The sequence below is a fragment of the Podarcis muralis genome, chromosome 13 (assembly GCF_964188315.1).
Source record: "Podarcis muralis chromosome 13, rPodMur119.hap1.1, whole genome shotgun sequence".
Taxonomy (NCBI): domain Eukaryota; kingdom Metazoa; phylum Chordata; class Lepidosauria; order Squamata; family Lacertidae; genus Podarcis; species Podarcis muralis.
Window position 1 is genome coordinate 14,025,991 of NC_135667.1, and position 22,075 is coordinate 14,048,065.

A 22,075-nucleotide genomic window follows, 5' to 3' on the forward strand; every position below is an offset into this window, starting at 1 on the left:
ATCACTGAGTTCAGGAGTAAGCTGTGGTGAAGTCCCAGGGAATTTAAAAGGATTTACTTCCGTGTAAATATGCACCGCCGGATAGGCTTGCCTCGTTAAACCGTTAAAAATATAAAAGGATCAGGTGGGGTTCTCCTAGTGGGGTGGGGGAGGCATTCTGTACATGTTCAGAGAAACTCATTTTTTATTTAAAAAAGTTCTAGGGTGAGTCAGTGTTATGATTCAAAACACATCCGGGAGTTTAAACTCAGGATTCCCAGGGTTCATTGTATTTTTCTTCTGCATTCCCCCTACCCAAAATAGGCGTCTCGCTTTTCTACAACGGTGGAGGAGAACATCCAGTTCAATCTCATCCCTAAATAATCATCTCTTGGCCCATGCAGATAGGCTCGCATTTCTTCCACCTCTGTTACAAATGAGAATAAAAAATCACGGAGCGGAGGAAAGTTTTTGATCTAGCAATAGGTTGCTTTTTAAAAGCGACGACAGCAAAAAGTTGGCAGCAAACTCGCAGAGCCGGAAGGAGAACACGGCTGTTGCCACTAGGAGGCACCAAAACAGAAAAAGACACCTTCAGAGTTTTCGGCAAGTGGCCGGCTCGTTGGTCTAGTGTTTCCCAACCTTGTGCCTCCAGCTGTTTTTGGCCTACAATTCCCATCATCCCTTGCCACTGGTCTTGCTAGTCAGGGATGATGGGAGTTGTAGGCCAAAAACATCTGGAGGCACAAGGTTGGGAAACCCTGGTCTAGGGGTATGATTCTCGCTTAGGGTGCGAGAGGTCCCGGGTTCAAATCCCGGACGAGCCCTGTTTTTTTGAAGTACTATCAAGAAACCTGCGGGAAAGGCATTAGAACCTCGGAATGGTGTTTTCATCAACAGATCGCGAGAGTTCTGCGTGCGGGAAAACTCACGCCAGGTTTACTCTAGAGATACAGAAATTGTAGGGAGCTCCCGGGACCTCCTGAGTTCCACGTGAGGGAGAAATGTCCCTAGTTTACTCTAAAGATGTACATTGCAAGGGGAGTCTTCTTTTTATGCTCTTGAAACTACTCATTGTCCAAAACTTTGTTGTTGTTTTTAACCCCAATGCAATATTGAAAGGAAGCAAGTCAATATCAATTTCGGCTTATTTTTTTTATTTTCAACATAAAATATGTGAAAAGCCAGAATTTTGTTCTTAGCTAATGGAAGAAACGGTAGGAGGGAAACGAGAAAGAGAGAGAGAGAAATCTGAAGACTACATTCAATAAATTATCTTTTCTTCTCGAGATAAAAGTGGAATAGGTGAACAAAAGTGAGATTTTCTTTTCAGTTAATAGAAGAAATGGTTAGGAGGGAAAATGAGAGAGAGAGAGAAAATATATATATTTGGAAATACATGGATTGCTTTTCCTGGCTCCACACATCACAAGTCCTCCTGCCCCACATCAGCTGGGACTTCGGTTTCCAAATGGACGGGATACCCCCCTTCACAGGCTATGATGATCCTTTCCGTGTTATCGGTCCCTTTGTAACTGCAGTCCGGGGCCCAGGAGCCCTTCTGAAGTTGGCACAGCGTGAGGGGGAAGCTGGCATTGCTTTCCCGGAGGTCCCCTGAGGTGGGCACCCCGCCCTCGCCACAAACAAGCTGGATCTTGGAGGTGTCCGCATGGACGAAAGTGTTGAGGTGCTTGCAGTGGTGGGAGGTGGCCAGGTCGCGGCGCTTCATCATAAGGTTGCAGTAGCTCCGGGGGTCGGGAGCCTCCGTTGTTGGGAAGTCAACGTGCTGCCTTAAGAACTTCTGGTAACTTTCGGCGCTGGCCACGGCCAAGCAGGCCGCCAGGAAGAGGAGCGCCGTGGTCAGCCCTGGATGTGGGCCTCTCTCTGCCATTGCTGTCCCCTTTGTTGCTCTTTGTCAGGTGATGGATGGTAGCCAAGTGTGGTAGGAAGGATGGAGGTGGTCTCAAGAGGCTTGGTTCCTGAGGTGGGAAGAACAAAATGGCGCCCCCAAGGATGGTAAAAAAACAAATTGGCAAATTAATGACTTGACAATGCCCTGATGGTGTACACAGAAATCTGCCCCATGTCATGGCTCTTGAACAACCCCAAGTTCAAAATAGAAGCCCCTTCTCACTGGAAAACGCCCCCCCGCCATAAATAATACCATATCATTGCATGTTGTTGTCAGGGAAATTCTCAATGGGGTCCTCATAACAGGGGCCTACTACATCGTGTGGCGAGGTAGGTCCTAAAGCAGTGGTTCCCAACCTGATTTTGGCCATGCCTCACCTAAGCATCTCTAAAATCCTGATGCCCCTCTGTGATATATAATTCTTATTATTCAAAAAGTCAAGTCCCATTCACATGGAGGAAGCCTAAAAGGCCATTAACTTGGTCTAAACAAGCTTCCAAATTGCCCCCCCTGAAAATTCAAATTGCTCCCCCTGTGGGGCGTGTGCCCCACATTGGGAACCACAGTTCTAAAGGTTATTGGGAAGTGGAATTTGCCCTGAACTGCTTATTTGAAATTTATATTTCAATACAGTTTTATCTCCATAGAAAGTCCCGAAGGCGCTAATGCTGCAAGGTGCTATCCCTAGCAGGTGGACTCTGAAGCAGCTTCCTGATGATCAGTCAAGGCACTCAAAGTATTTAATAAGAACATAAAAATATTTCTGTTGGATCCAGTCAAGGGTCTTCCTTGTCCAACACTCTGTCCTCACAGTGACTGACCAGATGGCCCTTCAGGAGGCCTGCAAGCAAAACCTGAGTACAAGAGCATTCTCCCTACCTGCGATTCCCAGGAACTGGTATTCAGAGGCATATCAGCCCCGACAGCAGAGGCAGACTATAGCCATTGTGGCTAGGACCCCTTTCCTCCAGTCTAACCTTCTCACATGCTTTTAATCACTGTGATGGGCATAATAATGCCACCTCTAACTTTGTAAATAGTGGGACTGGAGACGTCCCAGAATTCCTTGCCCCAAAATGCTCTACTCAGGTTGACGCTGAAGCTTTGGCACAAGCCGTGGCTGAGTTTTAAGATGTGGCCCGTCTGAGGACTCTTACATTGCTTCTGTCATGGATCAAGTTGAAGTCCAAGCCTTACCTGAGTTGGAGAACTGGGCCAGGCTCCCTCTGCCAAGAGCAATCTGTCCCACTCTGCTTTTATACAGGGAGCCCAGCATGACAAGGAATCAAGGACACTTTCAAGGAAAACTTCGCAGATGACACAGGGAAGAACAAACCAACCTACATATTTCCAGCCTCTGACTCAACCCTGGCCTGGGGCGATTTGTAGCACAACATCTCAAGTGTGGCTTAGTCAGCCTCTACTCACTGACAAGTCAGTTAAAGTTGGTATCACTGCTTTTACATCACATTAGATCCAGATGGGTTAACACAACCAGGAATAGAAATGGTCTGGGGATCTTTCCCCTGCTTAATATAGGCAGCTTTCAAAACTGCTCCTCAAAAATGTTAGCTGAGAACACAGCTGGGGTCTAAGCTGGAGCTGCTAATTTTCCACCAGCAAAATTTGTGATTTCATTTAGCAAAAAACAAACAGTGGAGGCAGAACATACTCATCATGGCTAGTTGCCATTGATATCCTCCATGAATTTGCCCAATCCTCTTTTAAAGCCATCTGAGCTGGTGGCCATCAAATCACTACCTGTTATAGCAAATTCTGTATAGTTGTCATGGTCTTTTGGCTGACAAATGTAACTCATGGATTTAGTTTTTGGTGTGCAGGGTTATGGGAGAATATACCATGCTGCCCCTCCCTGACATGGGTTAGTACTTAAAGGACTGGGAGCGCAGACCCATGTCACATAATTGTATGAGTTGCCTGTGGGCAAATTAAGGGGATATCCATATGGGATCTTACTGGCTTTGCACTCTGGGGGCACTCCCAGCTGCCCTGTATGCGAAACCTTTTGAAAAAGCATTTTAAAAGGGGGAGGGAAGGGGCAGCGGATATGGGGCAAAGCAGACAAGACCTGGGTCTTTCCCCCCTTGAGCCAGCCCCTAACAACGTTCCTCCTGCTCCCACCGTGGGAACTAAGATCGGGGTAGAGGAAGCATCACAGACAAACTGTGCATTGTATCCCTGTTGTATGGGAAAAGTCATAGCTCAGCAGAACAGCATCTACCTTGCATGCAGAAGGTCCTATATTCAATCTCCAACATTTCCAAGTAGGACTAGCAATGTCCCCTGCCTGAAACCTTGGACAGCTCCTGCCCGGCAGTGCAGACCATGCTGAGCTAGGTGGACCCCTGGTCCTTGTACAAAGAACACCTTCCTATGTTCTCTTCATCCTTGAAGTGATGGAGTTCCTTCCTTCTCTCCATCCCTATCTATCAGCAATGCTTCAAGGTATTTCTTGTTCTGGAAGGCTTGTTTTGCTGGTCACATCCACACCATCCATTTAAAGCAGTTTTGTACCGCATTAACAGCCACAGCTCCCCCCGCAAAGAATCATGGGAACTGCAGTTAAGGGTCCTGAGAATCATGGGAGACCCCTTAAAAATCACTGTTCCCAGCATTCCAGAGAGGGGAGGGTCATGATTGTTATCGTGTATACGAGTGCTTTACATGGATTGTGCGGGTGAACTCAGTTGTTTTTCCAACCCACTCTGAGTGCTTCCAGACTGTCACTAATCTTGAGAGGGATTCAGTCAAAAACCAGCAAACTCAAGTCATACAGTTATAGTGGATTGGGAGGTCTTGTGCCACAAACCAGCTTCCCACAAAGATTGGACTTTTGGTGTGAAGGAAAGTGAGGGGGAAAATGCTCTGGAAACTGTGGGCTGACACTTGCTTGGACCCAATGCCATCTAACCTTCCAGCAAACACATCAGCATGAATGCTCATTAGTAGCCAAAGCTGTCTGGTTTCCTTGTAATCAGATCATGATAAATACTCAATAAAAATTATTCTTGGAAGCACACCCTGGTCTGACATACATCGTTAAGCAGAGAAGGGTTCAATTTCTTAAACCTTCTTTCTGAGTCTGCACACACACCGTAGATATAAAGCACATTTAAATCACAGAGCTTCCCCCAAAGAATCCTGGGCACTGTATTCTACCCCTCATAGAGATATAATTCTTTTCTACATCATTAGCTCCCCACCCTTCCTTACCCTAACTACTTGGTCCTAGGACACAGGGCACTTTGCACCACAAATACACATTTTAACCCCTGGAGTTCTCAGTACTCACCTTGTGTCAAGATGTGTCCCGTCTGCTCTGACACCATCGCTGGCTATGAAAACAAGGAAACCAATAGCGCAATGGGCGGGGAGTGAGAGAGTTAATGACTCACAAATCGGCTGCCAAGTCAGAGCAACCGGAAATACCAGGGATGGTTCCTGAGACAGCAGCACAGAACATTACGAAATCACCGGAGGTTTCCCCACCTTGTCAAGTATCTCTTTCTCAACATGCGGACTAGAGACTTTGTGTGTTTGTGTAAAATAAAGGCTAAGGCGAGGCTTGTTGATTTCCTAGAATTAGAGGGATGTCTAACACACAGCTTAATGCACACGGGTCTTGATTAGAGTCAAATATGTGGAAGTATGACGCGCGGCTTTAACACACAAGCCTTAATTAAATTCTAACACTAGCTTGATCCAGAATTTAGTCTTGCACCCATGAACTCATTACACTATCTTTAGTAAATAAAAAGTAAAAAATAAAATAAAAAATAACTCCCAAAGGGCAATTGATTGTGTGTGGAGAAAGAAAGAAAAGGGGAGGGGGAAGGGGGGGGGATGAAATGGAATGCCTGCAACCCTCACAGTGCACATTTTATTGTTTATAGACCTGTCCATCATAGCAGACTCCCAAAATGAAGAACTGATTAAGTTTACTGGGATTTTATATGCAGCACAGAAAAGCCAAAGTTGCGCGCGCGTAAGGAAGAGGACAGAGACTATAAAAGAAAACAAACCTGTTTAATCTCGCCATTGGTAACCTGGCAAGATAAAGGAATTTCAGCACGGATCCAAAAATAAAGGATAAGCTGTTTTACTTTCAAAACAGCAGCAAGCAAACTTTCTTAGGGCAGGTTCTCTCTCCTTCTGTTCCTTAGGCAAACCGGGCAGGTAGAAGAGGGAATGCGCTTATCCAATCAACTTCCGGGAGGTGGAGCTAGGGATCCTGCTTCTATCCAATGGGGGACTGGTTTGCCCAGAGCCTTAACGTGATCAATGCAATGCACAGCCGGGGCAGGTTTGTGTATCTGTCACCGGCAACTGATGAGCCTCGAACATCAATCCGAAAGGGAAGAGAAGGTGGGAACGATCACTGCCGATGGGGAGCAAGTTTCAGCGTCTGGGTCTGGGACGGCTTTGGCCAGGCATATCTCACGTCTTCTGCTGGAACCTCCTTCACTGGAGGTGTTTGATCAGAGATTGGATGGCCACCTGTCAGAGATTCTTTAGCAGTGATTCCTGGATTGCAGGGAGTTGGGCTAGATGTCCCTTGGGGTCCCTTCCAAATCTTTAATTTTATGACTCTAGGATGAACCAGTAGCTGATGGGAACAGGGAGGCAATTTACCCAGAAAGCACCTCAGGAATCAAAATCTAGGACATAAAACAAGAGGCTTTTTAAAAAAAAAACAAAAAACTTAGTTACCTGCTAGGGACTCTTTCTTTCTTTCCTTAATAATAATGATAATTAATAATTTTATTATTTATACTCCGCCCACCTGGCTGGGTTTCCCCAGCTACTCTGGGCGGCTCATAGAATATATAAAACGTATTATTGAATAATCAGTCTTTGAATTATCAGTCTTTGAATTATCAGTCTTTGTATTGTCTGTCTTGGAACTGAGAATCTGGTTTTGGACTGAATTTTGAAATGGTTATTGAAGGGATTGTTGTATTTTATTTCTCTCTCTTTCTCACACACACCCCTTCTCTCCCAGGACAAAACTAGATTTTGGAGATTCATGATCAGATGTCCTGTCCCTTTAAATGACTTTTAACTTACCCGCTGCAATGAGCGCACCCTGCCCCACCGCGGGTCATTTTAACGTTGAGAGAGCACATCGCTTAATTTCAGTGCTTAAAATTCGGATACATCCTCCCTTCCAGTGATGCCGAAACATGCCAGCAGGGGAAGCTATTGCTTAAGCGTGCTCTGGGCAGCCGCACTTCCCTGGAGGAGAAAGTTTGAGAAAGTTGCTGCCTTCCACAGAGAAAGACCACCGGTCGCCGGCAACCTCTGTACCGTCGGCATTGACTGGCACTGGTTTTCTGGAGTTTCAGATATGCTGAGCCGTCGGGAGCGTCTGCGTGCAAAGCAGATGCTCTACCATTGAGCTAGGACCCTTCGTTTCCCGAAGTCTGCATATTGATTCATCCCAATATTTGGCAGGCATTTGCAAGGTTTTGAATATCTTTCGCGGTGGTTGTGGTGTCTCTTAATGCAAAAGAAGAAGTAAAAAAAGTGCTTTGGGGGCAGAATAAGAGCAGCAGACCTGATTCACCTCCTCATGAAAAGAGGGCACAAATTTGCATCTGGTAGCTAGACAGCATCTTAAAAAGCAGAGACATCACCTTGCCAACAAAGGTCCGTATAGTTAAAGCTATGGTTTTCCCAGTAGTGATGTACAGAAGTGAGAGCTGGACCATAAAGAAGGCTGATCACCAAAGAATTGATGCTTTTGAATTATGGTGCTGGAGGAGACTCGTGAGAGTCCCATGGACTGCCAGAAGATCAAACCTCTCCATTCTGAAGGAAATCAGCCCTGAGTGCTCACTGGAAGGACAGATCATGAAGCTGAGGCTCCAGTACTTTGGCCACCTCATGAGAAGGGAAGACTCCCTGGAAAAGACCCTGATGTTGGGAAAGATGGAGGGCACAAGGAGAAGGGGGCGACAGAGGACGAGGTGGTTGGGCAGTGTTCTCGAAGCTACCAGTATGAGTTTGACCAAACTGCGGGAGGCAGTGGAAGACAGGAGTGCCTGGCGTGCTCTGGTCCATGGGGCCACGAAGAGTTGGACACGACTAAACGACCAAACAACAACAACAGCTTATATGTATAGGTACAAATTTGGCGTGGTAGTGGTGGAATTCAAAAGGAAATACTGTACATCCTGTCATACTGGGAAGATGCCAGGTGTCTTCTGTGCTTGCTTTGGCTATGCATGCATGTAGGGTTGGAAATGCACAAGGCTCATTGGTTTTTTGGCAGAGCGCTTTTGCACAGAGTACTTTGCAATTGTACATCCAACTTCGTGTGATAGTGTGGCCTGTTGTTACTATCCAGGGAGGAGGGGAGAGGGGAAATTAGGCTCTTCAGATGCTGCTGGACTCCAGCTCCCATCAGCCAGTATGACCAATGATCAGGGATGATGGAGGTTGGAGTCCAACACAATTGGGAGTCCCGCTGATTCCTCGCCCTGCTTTAACAGTTAAGAAGAAGGAAATTCTAGCATTGTGTAGCCCAGGGTACAGCTGATGGCACGATTGTGACTACAGGTGTAGCATCCTGTGCAAGAGAGAAGGAAGCTGTAGTACCTCTCCAAATTCTCCCAAATGCACAAAGGAGCAGAGAGTGTGTTCCTATTGACCTCCTTCCCCCATGTGGCCATCCTAGAGGAGGCTGAGCGGACTGGGAGCTATCTGGAATTACAGGAGCATGCCAGGAAATAGAGATGCGCAAGAAAGAGTTTATTAACATCACACTGTACCTGCAGAGATACACTCACATACACGAAAAGGGTAAGGGAAAGAGGCAGAGATCAGAAGCAGCTCCTCAGAGATGGCGCTGAAAACAGGATGAACAGGAGGAGCTGGTCTTTGGCTTTGTGGAAGGAGGGAGAGTAATGGCATCAGAGAGACACATCCACAAAGTCAGCCAATCTCTTGTGCCCGGGTCTAGTTCCATCCCGGCAGGCGCAGTCGGGCGATACAGTCTTCCCTACAGTTCATGCTTGCAGATGTAGGCATTGAGTTTCCTGCAGGGGGCGTCGTTCCACTGTTTAAAGTCTAGGAGGCAGAAGATAAGGCTCAAGTTAGCCCTTTGGTTTGGCGGTTCTGTAACCTGAACTGATGTTGCCAACCTCCAATTAAATCTCAGGTTTCACAAGAGCTTCAAGTTCCCACGATTAATATTTTTAAGGGGAAAAGCAAATAGAACTGATTCTAATGTTCAAATGTGTGAAGGCAAATAAAGCGAAGGAGTAAAGTTTCAGTTAGAAGTGCCTGGCGTGCTCTGGTCCATGGGGTCACGAAGAGTCAGACACGACTAAACGACTAAACAACAACAACAAAGTTTCAGTTTGTTTTCTGATCTGTATATTCCTTCCCCGAGAGTTTTTCACATCTGAGGCTAGATATTTTTGCTCAAGAGCACTCTAGGAGATGGGTAGCTAACCTTGTGACCTCTGGATTTTTTTGTACAATGACACTCATCATCCCCGACCCCTAGCCATGTGGACCAGAGCAGATGGGAGTCATAGTGCACATCTGAAGGGTGTCATGCTGGCTACCCTGACTTTGGAAAAAGAGGAGAGCATGCCTTCTCTGTGGTTTGGGTGTTATTTGTAGACACTGTGCGCACACAGCACATTCAAAGCACACAGCCCTGAAGAATTTTTGGAACTATGGTTTGTTAAGGTTGCTAGGAACTGTAACTCTGTGAGGGGCAAACTACAGTGCTCAGAATTATGTGAGGGAAAGAATGTGTTTCAAATCTGGCTTAAAGCTATCGTCTGTATACAGGTGCAAGCTATGGTATTCACAGGGAACTGAATTGCATAGATCAGTTGCAGCTCTCCATCTCATGGTATACAGTGGTACCTCGGGTTTAGTACTTAATTCATTCCGGAGGTCCATTCTTAACCTGAAACTGTTCTTAACCTGAAGCACCACTTTAGCTAATGGGGCCTCCTGCTGCCGCCGCGCCACCAGAGCACGATTTCTGTTCTCATCCTGAAGCAAAGTTCTTAACCCGAGGTACTATTTCTAGGTTAGCGGAGTCTGTAACCTGAAGTGTATGTAACCCAAGGTACCACTGTATTCAGAACATGGCCAGCCATTGTGTCCCTAAATCAGGAGTGGTGAACCTTTTCCAGCCTGAGGGTTGCATATCTATCTGGACAATTTCCTGAGGGCCACATGCCCTTGATGGGCAGGGCCAGAGGCAAAAGTGGGTGGAGCAGTGAATGTTAATTTTTCCCTTGTCCAATAAGCTGGTTTCTACACACACACACACACACAGACACACCTCCCTCTGCATGCTCTATCCAGACAAGGCCTATTTCAAGGGCACAGTCCAGCCAGGCACAAACATAAAACAAGGGCACTGAGCAGAGTCAGGGAGGGTAGTCATGGCCAGGGGAGAGAGGATATGGCTGGGAAGAGTTCCAAGGGCCAGACAAAGTGGCATATTTGGCCCCCCAGGCTTGAGTTTTCCTATCCTTGTCCTAAAATGCCCTTGTTGTTTCTCAGACACTGAGAATGACTTGCTTACCTGTGGTTCGTCTCAGCTCCACACAGTACTCGGCTTTGCGGTAGTTGTCTGGCTGGTTTATCATCCAGGCCTTGTAGTTGTAGGTGGATTCGTCAGCCCACCTCCATTTCCTGGTCTGCAGAAAAGAGACAGAACACATCATGTGATGGAAGGGGCCAGATAGAGAAATTGGATGAAGCCAACTTGCTGGAGAGTTTTCCCCATGGGGATCTGTTAGCAGCAGAGGAGGACTCTCGTGGAAAACAGTGGAGAAGCAGCAGCATGGGGGAATAAATTTGGGAGATTGTGGAGGTAAGAGTGGAACGGGATTGCCATGGAGCCACCGCTCCGTCAAACAGGAATGGAGCGCCATTCTACTTGATCTGCATGAAAGAGACGGAACAGATCATGTGATTAAGGAAGTGGGAGGAGCCCAGCGCAAAAGCTGAGTTGGAGAGTTCTGGCCAACGGGCAGCTAACGCAAGCTATGGTGGAGGAGAAGAGAAGGGCTCATGTGGAAAATAACAAAATGGTGTATTTGAATGTAAGGTGAGCCTGCTGGATCAGACCAATGGCCTATCATAGCCCAGCATCCTGTTCTTACAGCGGCCAACCAGATGCCTGAGGGAAAACTGCAAGCAATTAATCCAGAATGAGGCAGCTAGACTGGTGACTGGGAGCAGCCGCCGAGACCATATAACACCGGTCCTGAGAGATCTTCATTGGCTCCCAGTATGTTTCCAAGCACAATTCAAAGTGTTGGTGCTGACCTTTAAAGCCCTAAACGGCCTCGGTCCAGTATACCTGAAGGAGCATCTCCATCCCCATCGTTCTGCCTGGACACTGAGGTCCAGCACCAAGGGCCTTCTGGTGGTTCCCTCGCTGCGAGAAGTGAGGTTACAGGGAACCAGGCAGAGGGCCTTCTTGGTAGTGGCACCTGCCCTGTGGAATGCCCTCCCAGAAGATGTCAAGGCAATAAACAACTACAGTGGTGCCTCGCAAGACGAAAAGAATCCGTTCCGCGAGTCTCTTCGTCTTTTCGTCTTGCAAAGCAACCCTATTAGCGGCTTAGTGGATTAGCGCTATTAGCGGCTTAGTGGGCTTAGCGGATCAGCTGTTAAGCGGTTTAGCGGCTTGGGAAAAAGGGGGGGGGGGAAGGAAAAAAACCCTGCAGGAACTCGCAAGACATTTTCGTCTTGCGAAGCAAGCCCATAGGAAATTCGTTTTGCGAAGCACCTCCAAGACGGAAAACCCTTTCGTCTAGTGGGTTTTCCGTCTTGCGAGGCATTCGTCTTTCGGGGCACCACTGTATTTTACTTTTAAAAGACAACTGTTTAGGGAAATTTTTAATGTCTGATGCTGTATTGTTTTTAATATTCAGTTGGAAGCTGCCCAGAGTGGCTTGGGAAACCCAGCCAGATGGGTGGGGTATAAATAATAAATTATTATTATTATTATTATTATTATTAGCAGGACCTGAGAGCAACAGCACACACCTTCCTGAAGTTTCCAGCAACTGGCATTCAGAAGAATTACTACCCCAGACTGGAGGCAGAGGATGGCCATCAAAAGCCTTATCCTCCAGGAATTGGTCCAATTTGGGATTCTGCCTGGGAGGATATTGGGATAAAAATGGAGTGGCAATGCTAAGGAATCCCCACTTTGGGCTGACATGGGCCAGGAATGGAGCACATGAGAGAAGCTCACCTGACGGACATCGTGGAGCCCAATCCAGACGTCGCTTATGTCTTGCTGGTAAGTGGAGATGTGCTCGGCCACCAAGAGAGTCTCTGCTTTGGTGAGGACAGAGGCAAGATGGGCTCCACGGCCATAGCTCTGGCACTCAATCTGAGGACAGAGAAGAAAAGAGAGAGATGTAATATCCTATCTTGTCCTACCCTATCAGCAAGGCTGGTGCAGAGCTGAATCCACCCCCCACTGGAATTAAAATTTTGTGGATGATGATGATGATGATTTTAAAGTCACTTAACAACCCCCCCCCCCATTTGAGGGATATGTCTAAGAAGCACAATTCTTGATGGTGAGTTTTAAGGTAACATTGTTACTTATCAGCTTGTCATATTCATTATTTTTATACTAGCAGGTAGAGATGGGAGAGAAATTCAGGTCAGTACAGTGGTACCTCGGGTTAAGAACTTAATTCGTTCTGGAGGTGCGTTCTTAACCTGAAACTGTTCTTAACATGAGGTACCACTTTAGCTAATGGGGCCTCCTGCTGCCACTGCGCCGCCACTGCACAATTTCTGTTCTCATCCTGAAGCAAAGTTCTTAACCCAAGGTACTATTTCTGGGTTAGCGGAGTCTGTAACCTGAAGCATCTGTAACCTGAAGCACCTGTAACCTGAAGTGTCTGTAACCCAAGGTACCACTGTACTCATTTTGAGGTGAGAGAAGGAGAAAAGAAAACTCCCCCTCCGATAATATCCAACCAGCTGGATTGGTGCAGTAGCAAAACTTTCCAAATCATGAGTTCTGCTTTGTGCAGTTTCAATTATTCTCAAATTTTTGCTTTCAAAATTGTAGGGATGTAACTGGTTGGGTGTCAAATGCTCCTTACCTCGGCCTCCTGCCACGTCAGTTTGGCATCAAAGTATGCATAGCAGTTGCCCTGGTTTTGCAGCCACTCCCTGGCGCAGGTGTCAGCCTCAGCTGCGTGGAGAGAGAGACAGAAACGGTGTTGGTGTTGGGCGGACAGATTGCTTAGAAGTTAGCAGGGTGGATAAAAATCAATGTTTGTTTTTTTTTAAATGGATTTTAAAAATTCAAATCTTTTTTTTTTTAAATTTCAATTGGATTTTTAAAACAAAATGCTTTTGGAGGAAAAATCTTTCTAAAGATAGTTTTCTATTTAAGTTACATTATACTCCAAAGGCTATTTGTGATGGGATGATGAGCTGCTTGTGCGTAAAATGCAAGTCCCTCAGAGTTTGATCAGGTTTTCAAACCTCTGCCTGTGACGGAGCCCCTCCAGCATGGCTGCGTCAATCGCTAGCAGAATCCGAAAGTGGTTGCTTTCGGAATCGTTTCCAACATAAAAGCTCCTTAACGGAAACACGTCTCCTGGACTCTCGGCGTGACAGTTTCCGGCAAGGAGTGGGTGTCCCTATAGGAGGTCCTGAGACCTCCCCACTGTTTTCGCTGGAAGCGTCTCTGAGCCATCCCTCCGACTCACTTTCCCTTGGAGTTCCTGATCTCCCCCTACTGGTTCCCTCTTCAGCTGCTACGTCTCTCTCAACCTCAGTGAGCCTTTGCACCTCCTGTCTTTCCGATGGCAGTTCCCTGACATCCACCTCCCCTCCAGGGCCCCCTTCACCCCCTCCCGTCTCCTCCCCTACGGGCTGTGAGGAGGTAAAACCCCTGAAAGAACCTTCCTCATCGTCCGAAGTTTCGAACACTTCCCTCCACTTGTTGCTGTCCCTGGTCTCTCGGTACTCCTCGTCATCGGAGTCCATTCCCTCTTCCAACTCCGACTCCGCGAATCCTTCCAGTTCCTCTTCCTCGTCGGTGGTGCCGAAATACTCCCTCCTAAACCTTGCTACCGGCTGTGGTTTCCTCGGGAATCTTTGGTGGAACGTTTCTGTTAAAACCTCGTCATTGACCTCCCCTGCAGTCACCCAGGTGTTTTCTGACTCCGGTTCCCCTTCCCACGCCACCAAATACTCCACCTGATTTCCCTTCCACCTAGAATCGAGGATTTCCGCTACATGATTGCTGCGTTCCCTTTCTTCCAAGGCTGGTCCCCTGGCGTGCTCCCCTTCACGTCCCCCCCTGTATGGTGACAGTAACGACCTGTGGAACACTGGGTGCAATTTCATGTGGTTGGGTAACCGGAGTTTGAAAGCCACTGGGTTGATCTGCTGAATGACCTCAAAGGGTCCCAATCTTTTGGGTCTTAATTTCTTACAACCCCCTTTGAACGGCAACCCTTGGGTTGACAGCCACACCTGATCCCCCACCCTTATGGTTTCACCTTCCCTTCTGTTCTTGTCTGCCTGCTTCTTATATTGTGCCTTGGCCCTTTCTAAGTTGAGCTGGAGCTGATGATGGATCGCTTCCATCTCTTCTACAAAATGTTCGGCCGCTGGAACGCTCCATCTCTCCCCTCCATCCCCTGGAAATGCCCTGGGGTGACACCCGTAATTAGCCAAAAAGGGGCTCATCCCTGTGGACACATTCTCCGCATTATTGTAGGCAAATTCTGCCAGCGCCAACTTTTCGACCCAATCGTTCTCTCTGTCATTGACATAACACCTCAGATATTGTTGGAGGATGCCATTTGCTCTTTCCGCCTGCCCGTTGGTTTCAGGGTGCCGGGCAGTCGAAAAATTGACTTCCACGTGCAGCAAGCTCATGAGCTTCCTCCAGAACCTGGAAGTAAATTGTTTGCCGCGGTCTGAGATCACCCTCAAGGGGGCTCCGTGCAACCTAAAGATGTGTTCTACAAACAACTTCGCTGTTTCTTCCGCTGTGACTGCATGTGAGCATGCTACAAAGTGGCACATCTTAGTTAACAGGTCTACTACTACCATGATGGCTGTTTTCCCCTTGGACTTCGGCAGATCTGTCATAAAATCTATTGATACCGCTTCCCAAGGCCGTTCTGGTGTGGGTAATGGTTCTAATAACCCTGCCGGCGCCCTTCTTTCCCCTTTGGCTCGCTGACATTGGTCACACCCTCTTACATACTCCTTTACATCTTCCCTCACCTTGGGCCACCAAAATTCCCTGGTAACCAACCACATGGTCTTGTGTTGCCCAAAATGTCCCGCCGTGGGGCTATCGTGCAACTGCTTGAGTACTCTCCCCCTCAATTCACCTTCTGGTATATACAGTGCCCCTTTGTAATACAATGCCCCATTTCTTTCCTCAAAACCTCCGGGTTTCTTGCCCTCCCCCCTGAGACCTCTGAGCTTATCCTGGGCATATTCATCATTTTCCGTTTCCTCTACCAGTTCTCGTTGCCCCACCAGCGCCGCCCCACACACCCAGCGGTCTTCAGGGATGACATGTCTCTCTTCGATTGCCCCCTCCCCCTCCAAATACTCTGGTTTGCGTGAGAGAGCGTCCGCCCTGACGTTTTCTGGGCCTGGCACATAACAAATTTCAAAGTGGAATTTGGAGAATTCCTGTGCCCATCTCACTTGTCGTTGGTTGAGCACTCGAGCTGTTCTCCAATACTCTAAATTCTTGTGGTCGGTGCACACTTGCACCTTGTGTTGTGCCCCAATTAATAAATGTCTCCACCTCCGGAACGCTTCGTGAATGGCGAGTAGTTCCCTGTCATACACCGTGTAGTTCCTCTCGGATTTATTCAGCTTCCTCGAGAAGAAGGCACACGGTCTCCACTCCGACGTATTCCTCCCCGGTTGAAGAAGTACCGCCCCGATCGCCCGGTCGGATGCATCGGTTTCCACTCTCATGGGCTTTCGTAAGTCCACATGCAGAAGTTGTTCTTCCGAGGCGAAAGCCCCTTTCAGTTCTTCAAAAGCTCGCTCCGCCTCCGCCGTCCAAACAAATTTCTTCTTGCTGCTGAGGCAGTCGGTGATGGGCGCCGTCAAGTGTGCAAAGTTCTTGATGAACTTCCGATAAAAGTTCCCAAACCCCAGGAATCTTTGCACATCCTTCTTGGTCTTCGGTGTCTTCCATTCCAGTACCGCTTGGACCTTGCCTGGATCCATGGCCAATCCCTTGTCTGACAAGCGGTACCCCAGGAATTCCACCTCCTTGGTATGAAACTGGCACTTCTCCAGTTTCACCCACAGCTGGTTGGCTTGCAGTCTGCCCAACACTTCTCGATCGTCCCTCACATGCTGCTCCTCGTTCTCCGAATACACCAACACGTCGTCTAAAAAGGCCACACAATTCTTGTAGAGCAAAGGTCCCAGGACGTGGTTCATAAAAGCTTGAAAGCATGCCGAGCCCGCTTGTAGACCGAAGGGCATCACGAGGTATTCAAAGGCTCCCAGAGGGGTGAACATGGTGGTCTTCCATTCATCCCCCTTCCTTATGCGTATCAGATTGTACGCCCCCCGCAGGTCCAGTTTTGTAAAAATCTTCCCCTTCCTCACCCTGGTCAAAATGTCATCAATTCGGGGCATAGGAAAAGCCAGGGGTTCCGACACTGCATTCAGGGCCCTAAAGTCCACTACAAGTCTCGGCTTATCTGTGTTTTTTTTGTCCACAAAAAACACTGGGCTGCCCCCCACCGCTCTGGACTCTCTGATGAAACCTCGCTTCAGGTTTTTGTCAATGAACTCCCTCAACTCCTGCATCTCCCTGTCTGACATGGCATACAGCTTGCCCACTGGGAGTTGGGCCCCAGGGAGTAGGTTGATTTGACAGTCAAAGGGTCTATGCGGCGGCAGTTTGTCTGCTTCCCTTTCGCTGAATACGTTGCTCAGATCTGCGTATTGCGGGGGCACCTTCCCTTTATCCATTACTTCCATCCCGGCTAGGGTGACTCTGGCTCCTCCCGGAACCTTCCCCTGCTTGCAGTGTTCTAGGCAATGCGCTGACCCAAAGGAGACCACCCTCTGATGCCAGCCCACTAGCGGATCGTGTAGCGCCAGCCAGCTCATCCCCAAAATGATGGGAGCTCCTCCCAAGGTGGCCACATTAAACGCTATCCGTTCGGTGTGCCTTGCCACCCTCATTATCATCGGGACAGTCTGTTGGCTAACTTCTCCTCCCAACAGCTCTCTGCCGTCAATCGTGGTCACCTGCAAGGGGTTACTTAAAGGGATGGTCTGTATCTGGTGCTCAGCTGCAAACTCCTTACTCATGAAATTACAGGAGCTGCCTGAATCCAAAAGCGCCTTGATCTGTAGTGGGTGTCCGTTTGGCAGCTCTAGCAACACCTCTATCACTAAAGCAGGTCTGGGAGGTTCTGGCGTGGGCACTTTCACTGCTCTTTGGCCTGGCTGCTGTGCCCCGACGGTGGCAGCCAGGCGTTGGCTTTTACTTGCTCCTTGCTTTCCTCCTCCTTTTCCCCAACAGCTCCTGCCATCCCTTGCCATTCCTTCCTCTGGGGGCATACTCTGGCAAAGTGCCCTGGCTGTTGGCAGAGATAACATTTCTTGGCGCTCTTTCCCTCCTTCTTCCGTCCTTCACTGGGATTTGAAACTGCGCGCGCCCGCGCTGTTCCAACTTCCATCGGCTCTGCCGGCGGGAAAGGTGGCTCTGGAATGTCTGGAATGCGGAAATCCCTCCAACGTTCTCCTTTCCCTTCCCGCCTTTCCAAAGCCCTCGCTTCCTGGCGCGCTCCTATGGCCAGCGCGGATTTGGTCAGCTGATCCATAGACTCCGCCCTGGGCCCCCGGGAAAGTTCATCTTTAACGGCCGAAGAAAGCCCCTCTTCGAAAAGCATTTGAATGGGCTCCGCCGATAGGTCCCACCCCAATTTATGAATCAACATAGTAAACTCAGTCCAGTACTCACGGACAGATCGGCTCCCCTGTTTGCAAGCCATTAACTGCCTTCGCACCACTCCCTGCTCAATGTCGCTGGAAAACATCAGGTCCATGGCACGAAAAAACTTCCTCGTGTCCTTTAGGATCTCATTATTCACTGCCATCAGGGGTCTAACCCAGTCCTTCGCCCCCGATTCGAGATGGCCAATTACAAAAGCCACTCGCGATTCCTCGTCGGGGAAGTCATCAAACTGCAGGTTGAGAGCGTATTGCATCTCTGTTCTAAAGGCATGATAGTTTCTGGGATCCCCCCCGAATTTCTGCACCAATCCTGGCACCTTTCTGGCGAGCGGGGTGGTTTTCTCCTTTCCCTTCTCTGCATCCTGAGCCCTCCTCTCCTCAAGCCTCGCCGTTTGCATGGCAAGCTGGATTTCCAACGCCCTGTACCTTTCTTCCAGGCTTGGACCCCCTCCAGCTGCTCCTGCTCCTCCGGTTCTGGCTGGGTCGCTCATGATGCCTCTCCCTGCACAAGCTGGCTTTCGGGGACTTTCGGATTGCTGTGATGGGATGATGAGCTGCTTGTGCGTAAAATGCAAGTCCCTCAGAGTTTGATCAGGTTTTCAAACCTCTGCCTGTGACGGAGCCCCTCCAGCATGGCTGCGTCAATCGCTAGCAGAATCCGAAAGTGGTTGCTTTCGGAATCGTTTCCAACATAAAAGCTCCTTAACGGAAACACGTCTCCTGGACTCTCGGCGTGACAGTTTCCGGTGAGGAGTGGGTGTCCCTATAGGAGGTCCTGAGACCTCCCCACTGTTTTCGCTGGAAGCGTCTCTGAGCCATCCCTCCGACTCACTTTCCCTTGGAGTTCCTGATCTCCCCCTACTGGTTCCCTCTTCAGCTGCTACGTCTCTCTCAACCTCAGTGAGCCTTTGCACCTCCTGTCTTTCCGATGGCAGTTCCCTGACACTATTCATCAGTAAATAAGGATTTGTTTTAAGTTTTTCATGTGTGCTAAAACTTAGTCTAAGTTTTTTTAAATTGTTTAACCACCTCAGTTAACAAACATGGATACATATGGTATAATGTTATTGTTTTAGTTAAATAAATTGCTTAAATTGTTATTAAGGAAATGAGTATTTTTCTCCTTCCAGTAAAGTACAGCAGAAAGGTTGTCCAAATATAAACAGTTAATTATTAAGCCTCACAATAATTTCATAATTATCTGTCTATGTATTTCTAATAGTATAACCTAATCAGTAATTTTTGATATAACTGTAAAAACTATTCTGAAAATTTATTATTCCAAAAATGAAACCTTCATCTGGTTGTCAATATTAAGATTATACCAGCAAGAATGAGCCTTTCTGTTAAAAAAGAGTGATTTAAATCAAGTCTTACTGACTAGTGATTTAAATTGATTTGATTTAAATCAAATCCACCCTGGAAGTTAGGGGAGAATGTTCCCTGTAAGGAAGAAAACCCTACCTCACCCGTAGATGCCAGGTGGCATAGACTTGCCCCACATAATTGTTTATGGAATGGTATTCCAGGGGTAGGGGAAATATCAGGCCTGGGGCCAAATATGCCCCTCCAAGCTTCTCTGTCTGGTCCTTTGAACTCTCCATAGGCCACGCCCATTCACAGGCCACACCCCTTATTGGCCCTGTTTTACACCCTAAACGTTTTTGCTTCACAGTTCCTGAACTTTGATATCGCATCTCACTTGCCTTTTGTTGATATACCACCAGTCCTCTCAGGAGCTTGACGTGGCATACATGCCTCTCTCAACTACACAAGGATCATGCAAGGCAGGTTAGGTTGAGAGATAGTGTCCAGCCCAAGGCTGAGCTTAATGGCTGCATGAGGATTTGAACTTGGGTTGCCCCAGCCCTAGTCCAACACTTTCCAGCCTACCCCAACCTGGTGCCCTCCCCGTCATTGGACTCCCGACACCCATCAGCCCCACCAAGCGTGGTCAACACTCAGGACCGAGGAGGAATGGAATTGCCAAAAAAAGATGTTAAATTATTTTTGTATGCCACTACAATGGCAAGACTGCTGTTAGCTAAAAATTGGAAATCTCAAGAAATCCCAATGGTGGAAGAATGGCAGATGAAGATGTTGGACTTTTTGGAGCTAGCCGACCTGACTGGAAGAGTCCACGACCAGAAAGAAGAGGAATATCAAGAAGATTGGAAGAAATTTAAGGATTATTTGAATAAATATTGTAATATAAATAATTAGAAGTCACTTGAAAGCACCAAATAGGCCTAGGATTAAAATAGGATTTAATTGTAAGTAAGCTGGATTTAGAACAGTAAGAAAAGAGAACAAGATAGTTAATTGCTGGAAATAATTTTAGTTTAAGAATGATATTGGAGAGCTGTTACACGCAGATACAATGAAATTCAGAAGGGAGGGATCTGAGGAAGTCAATTAACAATGTAAGAGAAATTGGGTTTTCAAGGGATATGTGTTTAAGATTTCTTTTTTCTTTTTCTTTTTTAGTAATATGTTTTCTTCTCTTTTTTCTATGTTGTATTTGTTGTAATTGTGGAAAATTTAATATATTTTTTTAAACAAAAAAAACAAAAAAACAAAAACAAAAATCCCCCACAACACTCATTGTAGCCCAACAACACCCACTAAACCACAGAGACCCACTAATGTTAAGGACTGCAGGAGCCAGATGGAGATTTTGGGTTAGCCTTATCTCCAATATCTTTTGGAAAGACTAAAAAGATCTGGTGATAGGTATTCAGTCAAGTCCGTTTGTTAACTGATCATGCGATGTCAGTATTTGTTAAGGGGAACTCACCTCCCAGGAAAGGATTTGCGACCAGGATGCCCAGGAGGCAAAGGCTGAAGTAGGTGAAGAGTCCCATCTTCTGGTTGACCTTTGAGGGTGGAGAGGACAGTAAGTTTGAAACCGTCTATATGCAACTACCTCTGAGCTACAGCCCTTGCTGCTACAACTTCCTGCAAGAACCTCCTCTATGAACCCATCATCTCAGCTCAAAGTCTTTGAAAGTTCCCCACACTCTAGGTCTGCGGTGGGAATCCTGTGGCCCAGGTTTGATCACATTTGACCCACAAAGTTGAGTAGGAAGAGGAGGGAGAGCTGGGGTGGCAGAGAAAGAGATGGGGAATGCTGCAACCCCCACCCACTTTTGACTCCAGCTTTTGACTGCCACCAGATGTTTCCCTGAATGACTTTCTCTATGCATCAACAACCCTTCAAAGGTAGTAGTAGTAGTAGTAGTACTAGTAGTAATAAATTTTATTTATACCCCGCCCTCCTCAGCTCAGGGTGGCTAACACCAGGTATAAAACAATTGTTTGAAATACAACTTCAAAACAAGATTAAAATACAACATTAAAATGCAGCCTCATTTGAGTAGGAACTCAAATAAAAAACTTTTTTGGGGATGAAAACGTCAAGTCTTCGCCAAGGCCAACTATCCAGACTGGTCCTACATGGTCCAGAAGAAAGCCAGGGAAGCCCCCAAATAGGAGTTCCATCACAGAAGGAGAAAGGGAAAAGGAAAGAGGGGGAGGGGATCAAGTTGATTCCAAGCCAAAGGCCAGGTGGAACAACTCTGTCTTACAGGCCCTGCGGAAAGAAATCAGATCCCGCAGGGCCCTGGTCTCATGAGGCAGAGCGTTCCACCAGGCCGGAGCCAGTGTTGAAAAGGCCCTGGCTCTGGTTGAGGTTATTCTGACTTCCTTAGGGCCTGGGACCTCTAGGGTGTTACTATTTATGGACCTTAATGCCCTCCGTGGGGCATACCAGGAGAGGCGGTCCCGTAGGTACGAGGGTCCTAGGCTGTAAGCATATCCGTACCCTTGATCTGCTGCCTGCAGGAACCCTCTCATCAAGACTTGGGGATCATCTCCCCAGGCACTCACCTTGTGTGCTGTTTCCCTGGGTAGACAGATGTGGTCAAAGCTGAGCCGGGTTCCTCTCTGATGGTCTCACCTTTCCTGGACAGCTGTTATATAGGCCATTGGCAGAGATGGTGTAATACCTAGGTGAGATAATTGCTTTGAGGAAGTCCTGGCCCAGAGTCTCCAGTTTTGCATAACCAAAGACTGAACTTGTGGAAAGCGGCTTTTATCGCTGTTCATCAGCACTGCAGTAAGGACATCATGCATTGAAATTTTTCTTTAGATGGGGCAATGAGTATTGAAAAATGT

At 47.5% G+C, this 22,075-nt stretch overlaps 2 protein-coding genes across 3 annotated transcripts; both read right to left on the reverse strand.

The window, feature by feature from the left end:
- Positions 1 to 1,115: 1,115 nt before the first annotated feature.
- RNASE12 (ribonuclease A family member 12 (inactive)) lies at positions 1,116 to 6,094 on the reverse strand. Of its 2 annotated transcripts, XM_028703922.2 has the most exons (3): positions 5,935 to 6,094; positions 5,205 to 5,247; positions 1,116 to 1,958 (listed from the first exon to the last, which is right to left on the reverse strand). In XM_028703922.2, the coding sequence occupies exon 3, from the start codon at positions 1,868 to 1,870 to the stop codon at positions 1,406 to 1,408; it is 465 nt and encodes a 154-aa protein (XP_028559755.2). In that variant the 5' UTR covers positions 1,871 to 1,958; positions 5,205 to 5,247; positions 5,935 to 6,094; the 3' UTR covers positions 1,116 to 1,405. The 2 variants fall into 2 exon arrangements, with proteins under 2 accessions (XP_028559755.2, XP_028559756.2); XM_028703923.2 differs by lacking the exon at positions 5,205 to 5,247 and having other exon boundaries at positions 5,935 to 6,092.
- A 2,550-nt stretch (positions 6,095 to 8,644) lies between these two features.
- LOC114582450 (C-type lectin-like) lies at positions 8,645 to 20,763 on the reverse strand. The gene is made up of 5 exons (XM_028703487.2): positions 20,697 to 20,763; positions 13,027 to 13,118; positions 12,156 to 12,296; positions 10,470 to 10,584; positions 8,645 to 8,983 (listed from the first exon to the last, which is right to left on the reverse strand). The coding sequence occupies exons 1-5, from the start codon at positions 20,761 to 20,763 to the stop codon at positions 8,916 to 8,918; spliced, it is 483 nt and encodes a 160-aa protein (XP_028559320.1). The 3' UTR covers positions 8,645 to 8,915.
- Positions 20,764 to 22,075: the final 1,312 nt, after the last annotated feature.

Excerpts from the sequence above, each read along its gene's own strand:
- RNASE12 (XM_028703922.2), bottom strand. The coding sequence starts at position 1,870 with ATGGCAGAGAGAGGCCCACATCCAGGGCTGACCACGGCGCTCCTCTTC.
- LOC114582450 (XM_028703487.2), bottom strand. The coding sequence starts at position 20,763 with ATGGGACTCTTCACCTACTTCAGCCTTTGCCTCCTGGGCATCCTGGTC. Across the intron at positions 12,297-13,026 it reads TGACGTGGCAGGAGGCCGAG|ATTGAGTGCCAGAGCTATGG; the intron begins GTAAGGAGCATT and ends CTCTGTCCTCAG. Across the intron at positions 10,585-12,155 it reads GGCTCCACGATGTCCGTCAG|ACCAGGAAATGGAGGTGGGC; the intron begins GTGAGCTTCTCT and ends TCTTTTCTGCAG.